Below are 12,834 nucleotides of genomic sequence, written 5' to 3' on the forward strand. Positions count from 1 at the left end.
GCTCCATAAATGAAAACAAAGACATGGATGGAAAGAGCACTACAATATTAACAAAACAGCCTTACTGATCATCCTCAAAAGAGGCACGGATCACTAGGAAACAATATGAACATATGACAACATGAGATAAACAGATCAAGGACTTAGTAAAATTGCTAAGTCCTTGAAAACAGAATTAGCAAGTGCACCACTTTGCAAGCTTGCACTAGTCACCACACACATCATAAAAATACATGGGTTGCACCTCTGGAAAGATGACACAACCCTTAACAAAACATATGTAGAGCATCAGGGCATATCATGCACACAATAATCATGGCAAAAATGACAAAAACCTAAATGGAGCAGCAGATCTGACAATTAACTCAAGTAGGCCTCTTTAACAGCATTTCGGGCATCAAGATGAACTCAAATGAAAATGATGCAATGGAATGAAATGATATACTCTCTGAGATGAACATTTTGATATGTTATATGCATGAATCAGAGCTACGGATGCAAACTTACAAGGCCATGAACAGGAGCACTTGGATCTAGAATTTCGGGCTTAGTGAAAAAAAACACCTAGGGTTACTGTTCACCGGATCTGGATCCGACCGGCACTGTTCATGCCCGTTCGACGAGGATCGCCGGGGAGGCGGCGGGGCGAGGCCGGTGGAGCTTGCCGGCGCCAGGGAGAGGAGGAGGACGGCGTGGACGGCGGCGAAGGGCACCGGAAGAAAGCGTGGTCAGCATCTTCCGGAACCCCACACAGAGCACAAGGGCCGGAGGCGGGGCCGTTGCGCTTAGCAAGGTTGATAGAGGTAGGAAGGCGATCTTGGTGTAGTTGCCAGAGGAAGACCTTGATCTTGAGAGGGATTTTGGCCTTCCAAAGCCCCCTGGCTGCCGACGGGACCTGACCGCGGGTAAGCTCTCTGTATAGGGAATTGACAGTGAATTTGCCAGAGCCCGAAAGCCTCCAAGAGACCGTGTCCGCGGAGTCCGGCAGGCGAACATCGGCGATCAGATCCCGAAGGCGGGCCCACTCCGCCATTTCCGTCCCCGATAATTCTCTTCTGAAGTTGATGTAGGGTGGGGAGGAGCTAAGAGCCGAAGCAACCAGTTGGTTGGGCTCGACTGCAATGGAGTAGAGTTGGCGAAACTCCGACCATAGGGGTTGGTGGCCAATCCAAAGGTCTAGCCAAAACCGCGAGGAGCGCCCGTTGTTAATCCCAAATTTCACGCCCCTGGCGAAAGGGTTTTAGGGCTTGAATGGAGTTCCAGAAGGGGGACCCATGAGAGGCCGCCTCGAAGATATATAAGTAGATCTTGAGTTTGGTGCTCTACTTTCACTGGTTATCTTGATAGGTGAAGAGAACGCGGCTGGCAGATTCCAAGAGTGACAAGGGTGATAATTTTGCGCCAATGGTAAGATGGGATACCGAAATTTGGTTCGTCGAGGCATTTTTGTATTCAACGCTTGAAAGAAACACATGTCCATATATCATGTATGTTTAAGAAGTAGATTGTGTACTTGTTACAGGGGAAGAGAGGGAGGCCGACACGCGCCAAGTCTGCTAAGAGCAAGAGGTGGTGTAACCCGGAGTTTGTTTACGGCGACAACATCAACATTAGTAGCAGTAGTGAGACCGATAGCGAGGGTTGTTAGCTTCCTTTTTTGGTATCTCTGTATTTGAATTTCTCGTCGTTCCTCCCCCAGGGTATCCGGCGTAAATTTTGCAAAGAGCATCTTCCGGAGAAAGACACTCTGATGACCCTAGAAGATGAAGAAGGACGGAGTTACAATGCAAACTACCTTGTCGCTAGGGATGGACTTAGCGGCGGGTGGAAAAACTTTGCGGAAAGGCATAGCCTTAAGGTCGACGACACCCTCGTCTTTCGACTCGTTAGCTTGGAAAAATTCAAGGTGAGTTGTTTCATCAATTTCCATATGCCATTCCTTTTGTGATATTTCTTTGTCAAATGCATGGCAGCAGCAGTGCCCATTGATTCTTTTAGTGATTTCATTATTGGCAACTGCCTATTGTTTTCAGGTGTATATAGTAAGAGAGAATGAGCTGACGACAACTGATGATGATGTCAACTCCAAGGACGAGGATCTAAAGGTTACTACCGAGGGCAACAGCACAAGAGCCAACGATGACAGCAACAACCTAGCAGCAGCCAATGATGTTGGGCCGCCGTCGGTGGAGAATATGAGACTGAGAGCCCTCGCGTGGAAGATGGCGACTATCCAGGATGCTCTCAGGGCGGTGAATGAGGAGGTGGAGGAGCTGGAGTTGAGCATGGAGAAGGCCGCGGCGGATAGCGACCCCACTAGGTGGGAAGGTTGTGACTTGTGAGATTGAGGCCAGAAGATGAAGCAATGACATGCAAAGTTTAGTTGGCACTCTTACAAGCTACACTGACTTCATCTTCAGAGACTTGTCAAGTTTCTGCTCACATGCTAATAATTAGTGGCCCCACATCCAATCACTCAAGCAAAGCAATGTCAGAAGCACGTATGGTCCACTTGAGGAGTTCAGCATGTCTTGTGCCCTCTTTTTCAGTCTTTAATATCTCTTCTCTGAAATCCAATAGAGATATTAATCTCCTAACATGCATGTGTGAGCAGGAGCTGACAGCTAAATCAGATTGCTTTAGTTGTATAAACTTTGTTCACCTTTCAAGTTCTTTGCAAGTTTCTTTTTACTGGTCGGAAATTCTGGAAACCGAGACTGTTTTTCCGCTCTCTCCCAGTCTCAAGTATTTACCAACGTGCCATGAATTGCCGAATTGCCGAATTCTCGGTCTAATTATTTGAAACAATGCCGGTGGTCAAGGTCTGACTACTTGTCCAAATCAACAACAAAAAAGTTGTCTTCTGTAGTAGTAGTAGTAGTAGCAAACAAAGTACCATACATGCCAAGAGCTGGCATTGCACCGTAGTTAGTACTAGGAAGGAGGTGTAGCAAATTAAGCCTCAAATCTGAGCAAATTTGATCTCATGAGGATGACGAAGCAAATTTCTTCATCTTTCGCTTGTGGTCATTCAAAGCCAAGAAACAAACCATGCATATTACTGCCGTGCGAAGAAATCACAAATCAAATCAAATCAAAATGGACAAGTAGCAGAGCAGAGTGGTTACATACATGAATCATGATTCAAGCCTTCTTCTCCAGTGCCGGCGCAGGTAGCAGCGCGTCCGGGGTGATGGCGGCCCAGAACTCCTTGTCCTGCTCGAGCGTCGTTATGTTCTCAGGCGTCAGAGTGAGGCTCCGCAACGATGTTGTCGCCGCCCTCCCGGCCTGGGTATAGCCATGTCATGCCGTCGAACTTGTGTCCCTGCTGCTGCGCGTCGCCATGGGCGTCCCCCGTCCGAAGTCGCAGTCGTACATGTCGAACCATGGCGAGCTTCTCATCATGGTCCATGTCCAGTCGAAGAAGTGCAGCGTGTTGGATAATAACGAGAAATAAACGAGACAAGAGACACGAAATTAATAAATTGGTGGCTACATGAGGTATATATGACAAAAATAAGAAAGGGAAAGGGAGAGGCTAATATATGGACTAAATTAATAAGGAAGAAAGAGGCTATATATGTTGTGTGTGGTGGGACTCTTAAAATCGAACGGGACCTCATAGAAGAATAAATTGGTGGCTGTAAACGGGAAAACACGCATGAGGAATAAACAAATAAGAAAGAGAAAACTCGACGCGATGGGCTGCTTCTACCTTTGTTTGCAATGTGAGCCAAATCATCACCAAAAAAAGTGAGCTGGTGGTATACGAAAGCTAGCTAACCAAGGAGGAGTATGGCATTTGGATGGACGAGCTTCATGTAGCTTTTTATTTATTTTGAAGTTACAAAACATTCTGGAAAAAAGCATACATCATGGATGTGCTTTACATGTTCAGAGCACACAAAAAGACAAATTCATGCATTTTCCATACTAAACAGTGAATGTGTGTGATTGTTTTAGAAAAAAATAAAACTTTGGAATGTGGTTTTCAAAAAATTTAAAATAAGGAGTTCCACGACACAACCTTAGCACTGTTCCAACATGCTCTGGTCCTGGGACTCATCTGTCTGTACAACGTCAACGACAGCGTGATGGTTGCCTCCGGGCCATGGCAGGCATTCTTCCTGAAGCAGGAGGACATGCATGTCCTGTTTCAATGGCGACGTGTAGAGGTGCTGGCCTGTCACATGAGCAGCCCAATGGTGACTGTCTTCACCGGACTTTTCTTTCTACCAGGAGCACCGGCTACCTGAAGAGACAAAAATATGGAGGGGCGGTGAACAGATGATGTTGGAGTACTACATGTGGTGAGTCCAGCAGCACAAACATGGTAGCCACGTCTAGCTCCGTCCCGGTGCTTCCTCTACTCATTAATTTTGCTTTGTGCATGATATCTCCCATGTTCTTTGAATTATATATGTGCGTATTCATAATTCATAATGCTTCGATTATTTCTACTATGACGAGTATTTGACTAATGTAGAAAGTTCTTCTCAAACCTTAACTAATTATTTATAAAGTCAGTGTGATTAAAAAAACAAAAGGTCAAGAAATCACACACATATTGGACATAATTTGTAAGCTAGATTTTATAAAGTTATATTGTTTGTTTTGCTTTTCATGCACTGAGCAAATTTCATGAGCGCAATTAGCAGGTCCGAATGCATGTCCAATATAAAGGTTTGTTCACCAGGATCACGTTAAGTTTTTAACCCGTTGCAACGCACGGGCATTTGTGCTAGTGATTGATAACAAACACGCGTGTTACAGATGAAACGAAAAATGAACACACCTGGTTGGCACAGTATAAGGAAGGGGAATTAAAAGCAAACACACTAGCATTACACAAGATCTTCGGGGTTTCTCCTCTGGTCATGCCGCACGATGCCTGCGTGAGTGAGGAGAGCCCAGACATGAGTAAGAAATTCTCCACCCTGGGCGAGGCGCTCCATGTGCGCTGTGGCGTCGTCCGATGGTGCAATGTAGATGATGGTCTCAACCCAGAAATCCGCCATGAGCTTCCAACGGAGCGCGCCGTCTCCAATTTCCTCCAGCTTCTTCCCCAGCTTCAAGCCTTTCATGAAGATGGTATCTTCTTCATTGTTGTTGTTGGGCGAGCCCTCGATGATGTTATTGCCCTCTTCTTTGGTGCGCCTGCGGCTGTCGCAATTGTTGATGACATTCAGCAATTCAGCCTTACATGGCTTGTGAGAAGCCCAAACCCCATCACGCTGAACCTCATTTACCACAGCACGGTAGACCATTAGTGTATCTGTAGAATCTCCAGGAAGCAAAGCTGGGACATTGGCTATCAAGTATATACAATATCTGGATAAGATTATCGCGACTTGCTTGTACTTTTTATCTATTTGCGCATTTTCCTCCTCCTGCGCACTGCTCTGATGCTCCTCCAACTCATTGGGAGAAGGAAGATCGCAGTACTCAGTTGCAATATGCCAAATAAGCATGGTCATTGTCTGACTTTGATTCTCCAGTGTACAGGAGATATGCTCAAGGACAACATGATGCTGCAGTGCTGCTTCTCCATTACACCGCAATGCTGCTTGTCCATTAGTTAGAGGGCCACCAATATTGGTTTTCTGTAAGCAAGAAACTATCTCTTTCTTGACCAGATCAGGAACCCCTATTGATGTTTTCGCAGATGAGAAGAATATATTTGAAATCTTTGAAAATATGGGCTGAAGGATGTATTCTTGGACAGTTAAATTAGCCAAAAGAAAAGCCTGGCAGAAGAGGTCGTCCAACCAGACAAAGATCCGACTCGGCCGAGTTTCAGTTTTTGAGAGTCCAAATAGGGATAACTGGCCCATCTGATTTTGCCAATATCCAAATAAATTAAGGCTGTAAAGAAACTTGCCAAACTTTGTATTTGATATCATACTTGTCCAATATCTGGATAAGTTAAATCTTCTGAGAAACCAAATAACAAACGGAATGAGTTTGTTGCAGGTCCCTGATCTTCTTGTATAGCCGCAAGCGAGTGAAACAGTGGCCCAATCTGACATCAGATAAAGTATAATCTGCAGTGCTTCAACCAACAAAAGAATTCCCATAATCATGATTGTGATACTAACATCGACAGATCTTGTGCCAACTTCAATTACCGGTTTAGGTGTCATGATAGTTGGGGAACCCCCAAGCAGTACTGCCACTGTGATAGACAAGAGAATTATTCTGAGAAGCACCATGGCAATGAAAGATCTCTCCATGTGAAACAGAGCTGCATACTTTGTGAAGAAGAAATCATAGAGGAAACCCAATTCCACCTCGATGATACGAAATGCTCTTGCACCTCCATCCTTATGGGATAGTAAACCCTCCAAGACAAACTTGCGGGTCTCATCATGGGCGGCTTCAGCGCACTCCATCCCAAAGAATCTGCGCTTCAGCAGGTGAGACAAAGCAAATGAAAGGCACACATCATTCAATTGTGATCCACCTCCATCTGTGTTGAGCCAGCTGTCATCAAATTTCTCCCTCCAAATTGCGTCGATGGTGATGATACCATCATCTGCGGGTACTAATTTGTTTCTGTAGGTTGGTCCCTTTGCCACCTTAAAGCCGCACAGTAGGTGAGAAGGCAAGAAGACAATGTATCTGTAGCCCTCCATTGTGATTGGATCTACAGATACGTGATGGTTGGCAGTGTGGTTGACCTGATCCCTCATGTAATCTGCTACTACTTGGCTGTGGTAAGAATCTGTAGCTATCCAATTAGCCATTGCTCTAACCAAACTAGTGAACAGTAAGACGCTAATTAGGATATCTATAGACCAGGCAATAGGCTGTGTTTCAAAAATGGGTCCTTTTGGGAACAAGAGGAACTCATATCTAGTAGGAACAAGCAGCCGGAATATAATGCCTGCGTAGAAAAAATACTGAAGCAGCACAAAGAGGTACCGCCTCCAAAGCTTGTTGTCATCAAGACCATAAGCTGTCATGGAGTTGCTGCATCCCACGGCCCATAAGATGAGAGCAACCCAGAGAGGGTACAGCCCATTCTTCACTGGTGAGGACAGCATCTGACCGATGGTGTAGGCAGAAAGAGGGAAGGATAGTGTGTATGCTAGCCACAAGGCACCTTGGATGAGGAAGTTGCTCGACCGCCGGCGGCACGGACCAAGGGTGACTTGCAGAAACAAAAGAGCGGTTGAAACACCCACAAATACTTCAATACGGATGACAGTCTCCCGTGGGTTGTTGATGTAGGGGGACAAGGCCTCAAGTGCCCTCGTTATGTTCATGCCATCCCACTGCTGGTCTCCTTGATCCATGGGCTGTGTACAAGGGCACATTTTATTTAAAGTTGTATCCTAACGAACTCATTTTGAAAATGAATATATGATGCAGTACCACTTCGGAATTTCCATATAGGTACGATGAAAAGCATAATAAACAAGAAGTAACAACATCAATAAAGCGCGCTAGCTATTAAAGTACTATTGTCTTAGATTAATTTGAAGAAGAAGGCAGCACAGATTGCGTACAGGTGTGAAGCGACGTACCTTGTTGAGTTGAATAATAATCGCGACTATGGTGGCAGGATTGGAGAGCAGAAACAGACAGGCGTGGTTCAGTCTTGTTAGTGTGCACAAATGAATGCCTTTGGCCCATATAAATGACAGGGGGCACAAATACTTACCTTTTGCTTTTGGTAAAGAAACAAATCAATTCTTTGCTTGTAGCTTTAGCGAGATGCAGGATTCAAAGATAAAAAAGCTGACAGAATGCAAGGCTGTCTCTCCACTGGTGGTGTTCCTGGCAATTAATCCAACTACTTCTGGTTAGCCCTGAAACGTTCGGTTAATTCAGTCGATATGGTTATTTGGTAAATATGGTTTCGATACAATAGTAAATATGGTATGAATAAGATATACGGTTCGGTTTCGGTAGATACCAAACCATTTCGATATGGATTCGGCAAATATCATGCTAACTAAAGTTGACGCATATTTGAGAATGATGCGACGACTAGACATCACAAATGACAAGTCAACATATGAAAATTTTAGTAACTAACATCAATGTCAACCATTCAATATCATTCTCCAACAAGTATTAGGCCAACAACCAAGACTACATCAGCCAGCCAAACTGCGCCACAAAGTGCGAGATTGGATGCCGGGCGGCTCGGGGGTTCAAACCCTAGCCCCGCCGCCGGCCCCTCCTCCCTCTCTCCCTCCCCTCGCAGCCGCCCGAAGTGACCGCCAGCCAAGCCCGGGGCGCTGCTGCTGATGAAGGTGGCGGCGGGGCCTCTCGCTCCTCTCGATGCTGCCCTGTGCTGCTCGGGATCCGGAGCGGCGGCCCCGGCTGGTTGGGCGCCACCGGACCTCGGCGCAAGGTGGCGTGGGCGCGGGCACGGGTCACAGATCTCGGCCGTGCGGGCGGCGAGCTCTGCGGTGGATGCGAGCCAGGGCGCGGCGGCGGCCTCTGCTCCGACGCTGCCAGATCTGGCCGCCTTCTCGCTTCCGCTGCTGATTCGGCGGACCCTCACCCCCAGCTCTGGTTTGCCTCGTCGCAGACGCCATTCCTACGCTGGGTGGGTGCCGGTGACAGGTACATTTGATCGGGAGAAATCCCAAGCCAGCTCTGCAGGCTTCGACGGCGGTGACGCCCGCGGGCGCCACTCACCTTCCTGGAGGCGCCGTCAGGTATATTGCCCCCGTCCCCTTCCCCTTGGCTTCCCGGGTGAAAACCCCAACTTTGTTGGGCGGCGGCGACACCCTTGGCGTCGTATCCTTCCTGAAGGCGCCCCTTAGGGAACTAAGGATGGTTGTTGGACTTCGCTGTGATGTGTGTGGTGGGTGTCGGCGGCGACAATGTTTCTCCAGTGGTGGCGGTGCCCTCCCTGGTGAGGGACCATGATGATTGGGTGATCTCCATGCTCCTGTAGTGCCCCTGTCCGGTGCCCGTGGTTCCTGGACAGGAGGGGATAGGGATCCCTTCCGTTGGTGTCACTCCAGCGAGTCGTAGAGCCAAAGCTTATATTTTTGATCTTGGTCCTGGCTGTTGCTCTTTTGTTCATCCTAGCGGTTTGTCTTTTGTGTGCTTGGGTCTCTGGATTTCGGTGATGTTCTGCTCCATGTGAGAAGTTGGCGACAAGACAGGACTGCCTGGTTCGGCTCCTGTGGTTTCCATCGATGCCAACCATCCAGGTTCTAGGGTGAACATGTCCATCTATCGACGGTGCGGCGCCTTCCGAGCCAGGCAAGGAGGCAGGGCCTTCTTCGAAGATGGATCTGGGTGCTAGTGTTTTTCGCTGGGGCCCTGGTGTTTTGGCGACGGCTGGCCTACTCGGCGGCGTCTGTTCTTCCTCTTCTGCATCGGCATTCTCCTACTCCTAGACTTCGTGTGTGCAAGAGGGCCTTGTCATCCCTAAGCTAGGTGCTCATTGTCGATCTTCTTTAGCTTGTTGTATGCTAGGTCTGTGAGCTGCTCCCTGGCGTCGTTGTATCTTGCCGTCTTTCTTGTTTTCTTTTTCTTTTTCTTGGTGAGTTGTGTGTTTGGTTTGTCGAGATGTAATCCTGGCCGGTTGATGGCTTTGTTAATTCAAAGCCGGGCTCTTCGTGAGCCTTCGTTCTAAAAAAAGTGCGAGATTGGATTGAGTTTTTTTTAACGCCCCGGCCACAACCATCAGTTCCCGGCCGTTACGCCTAGCGGGATCTAAACTGGCCCCATAAATCAACATTAGTCTTTTCTGCGTACTTTGTCTTCATTCATGATTATGATGGCAGGAATGGAGAGCAGAATCTGACAGGCGTGGTTTAGGCTTGTTAGTGCGCACAAATGAATGCCTTTGGCCCATATAAATGACTACCCTTTGCTTTTGCTAAAGAAACAAATCAATTCTTTGCTTGTAGTTTTAGCGAGCTGCGGGATTCAAAGATACAAAAGGTGAGAGAATGCAAGGCTGTCTGTTGACTGCTGATGTTCCTGGCAATTAATCAAACAACTTCTGGTTCTCTGAGGCCTTCTGTTAATTCGGTTGATATGGTTACTTGGTAAATACGTTTTCGATACAATGGGTAAATACGGTATGAATAAGCTACACAGTTCAGTTTCGGTAAATAACAGACCATTATATGGTTTCGGTAAATATCATTCTAACCAAAGTTGACGCAAATTTGAGAATGATGTGACGACTACACATCACAAAACTACAAATGGCAAGTCGTAATGTGAAAATTTTAGTAACTAACATCAATGTCAACCATTCAATCTAGCTACAAGGACGGCCACGTCCACCACTTAGGGCATGTACAAAGAGGTTGAGTTAACGCGCGCTCTCCTCCTCAAAAAAAAGCTAGGGTTTCTGTCTCTCGTCGGCGTTGCCGTAGCTCTGCCTCGTCTCCGATGGCCCTAAGGCCATGGGGGCGCGGTGGATCCTGGCAAGGGCCGGCGGGAGGGCTCCGTTTTTTAGTTGTTTCTTTCGATTTTGTTAGCCTTTGTGTCCTGCTCAGAAAGGCGAGACGGCGGCGGCTCTCTGAAGATGGAATAAAGGCCTCCCTGTCTAGTCCTCGTTCCGGCAGTGCGTCTAGCATCCTCGGTGGGTGTGTGGAGGTGTGTCTCCGGCGGATCTATCTTTGGTGGATTTGCTCAGATCTCGTCGTTGTTCGTCTACATTCGTGTGTCTTCAGATTGGTTCTTTCTGATCTACGTTATTCTTCATCGAAGGCGGTTGCTGTTCTGGTACGCTGGTTCTATGGGACCTTAGCACGACGACTTCCCGACCGTCTATTACAACAAGTTGTGCCCGGCTCCGGCGATGGAGGGGCGATGACAGCGGCGCGCCTTCGGCTCGCTTTAGTGCTTGTACTCGTTGCTAGGTGGTCTACGGATCTGGATGTAATTTTTATTATTTTTAGTGTTCGTTGTACTGCCTTAATTGAAGATGAATAGATTAAAAGTTATCCTCAAAAAAATATCAATCATTCAATAGTATCTCCCAACAAGAATTAGGCCAACAACCAAGACTACATCAGCCAGCTAGACCGCCCCATGAAGTGTGAGATTGGATTGAGTTCTCTCTCGGCGATTAGGGTGCGTGACACCAAATTGGCCTTGCAGGCGACCATGACATTTTGATCCTTCGGCAGAATGGTGAACATCAACATCGAGTCCTCCTCTGGCTCCATCGTGACGGCAGACATTGAAAAGGGTGGGAACTAGGGTGGAGGGCAGCGACGATCGGAGCGGAAAGGGTGGGAAAGGGCGAGCTTTTCACACGAAAATAGTGCGGCCTGGTATGGTCCAAATGCGAGGGCACCACCTAGGTTTTGGCTGGGTCCAAGGTGTCGAACGCCTATGTGGCGGAGGTCCAGACGTGGGAAAACCTTCCCCAACTTTGTAACCGGTTTGTGGAATTTTAGATATGCGGGCGCGTCCACGGATATTTGAGGTGCCGGGTTGGATGGCAAAAACGTCCGGACACGTTTAGGGATGGTTTGGTGATCCGCGTTGTAGTTGCCCTTGCACATTCATCAGCCTAATCTAGTAGAGGACATGCCTTTTGCTTGTGCCATAGACGGCCTAGTCTGCTGTACGTGCTGCAGATTCGGCTTGTTCCTACAGTATCACTCCTGTTTCTCCCTTTTCGGACAAGTATGATAACTGGTATACATGTAATACAGTTTCCTGGGAGGCTGGGACACATGATTTACTGACTGGTATGTGTATGAACCTTCCGTGTCAGCTGGTTATAATGCTCATCAATCTGTTCGCATGGAAAGAATTCACTCCAGAGTGATGCGCGGACTATAGTTTGTACAGCCATTATCTACAAGAAGGGAGACTTGTATGAGATCTCATATTTAGGTGAGATCGTAAGATCAACCCGAAAAATCATGTTTAGACATTTTGAAAAAATCTGTAATTATTTGACAACATTCATATGTGTTATGTAGCCTACCCCAATTTGTCTGGGACTAAAGCTTGGGACTAAAAGCTTTGTTGTTGTTGTTGTTGTTGTTGTTGTTGTTGTTGTTGTTGTTGTTGTTATTGTTGTTGTTGTATTCGTATGCGTTATGTCCACAACTTAAAAAAAAGGACGCCGCTAACTGCCACATGTGTGGGCGTTAAGAAATCTGCCCACACGTTCTATGTGGTGTCTAAGAGGATCAGCCCACACGTCTGTGTGTGGGCAAAACAACTAGCGCTCACACGCCTCTTTTTTCCCTCCCGGTCCCTCTTACACGCGTGCGTGTGGGCGAAATAGATAACGCCCACACGCTCGGTACGTCAGGCCTCGTACCTCGTGGTCCCGCACGCCCCACGTGACACTTTACCGCGCGCCGCGCAGTTGCCATCGGCCGGACCCTCGTCCATGTTCGTTTAAGTGCAGTTGCCATGTCGCTGAACTACGGTTGCCATGTCGGACAACTACAGTTGCCATGTCAAACAACTACAGTTGCCATGTTTGCTCAACTGCAGTTGCCATCTCAGGTCAAAGTTTCAGATTGCCATTTTTTGGACAACTACAGCTGTTGCCATGTGTGGTCTGGTCTACTGCAGTTGCCATGATTTCAAAGCTTTAGGAGTTGCCACCTACTAACACTAGGCAGTTGCCATGTAGCGCTACAAAAAAAGGCATGGCAAAAAACATGTTCGGGTAAAAGAGAGAGTTGTCATGTGCTCACAAGCACGCTAGGGCAGTTGCCATTTAAAAAAGAAAGAGTTGTCATCTGCTTACGTGCACGCTAGGGCAGTTTGCCATGTATCATGCCAAACGTATGGCAACTGACATGTTCGGGTAAAAAAAGAGTTGACATCTGCTTGCAATCACACTAGATCAGTCGTCATGTACACTGCAAA

General features: G+C 47.2%; 1 protein-coding gene across 1 annotated transcript; it reads right to left on the reverse strand.

Annotated features, from left to right (window-relative positions):
- Positions 1–4,804: 4,804 nt before the first annotated feature.
- Positions 4,805–7,592, reverse strand: LOC123153382 (uncharacterized). The gene is made up of 2 exons (XM_044572531.1): positions 7,530–7,592; positions 4,805–7,301 (listed from the first exon to the last, which is right to left on the reverse strand). Exon 2 carries the CDS (start codon positions 7,296–7,298, stop codon positions 4,845–4,847), a length of 2,454 nt encoding a protein of 817 aa, XP_044428466.1. The 5' UTR covers positions 7,299–7,301; positions 7,530–7,592; the 3' UTR covers positions 4,805–4,844.
- Positions 7,593–12,834: the final 5,242 nt, after the last annotated feature.

Source organism: Triticum aestivum, chromosome 7A, assembly GCF_018294505.1.
Source record: "Triticum aestivum cultivar Chinese Spring chromosome 7A, IWGSC CS RefSeq v2.1, whole genome shotgun sequence".
Classification (NCBI taxonomy): Eukaryota; Viridiplantae; Streptophyta; class Magnoliopsida; order Poales; family Poaceae; genus Triticum; species Triticum aestivum.

Excerpts from the sequence above, each read along its gene's own strand:
- LOC123153382 (XM_044572531.1), bottom strand. The coding sequence starts at position 7,298 with ATGGATCAAGGAGACCAGCAGTGGGATGGCATGAACATAACGAGGGCA.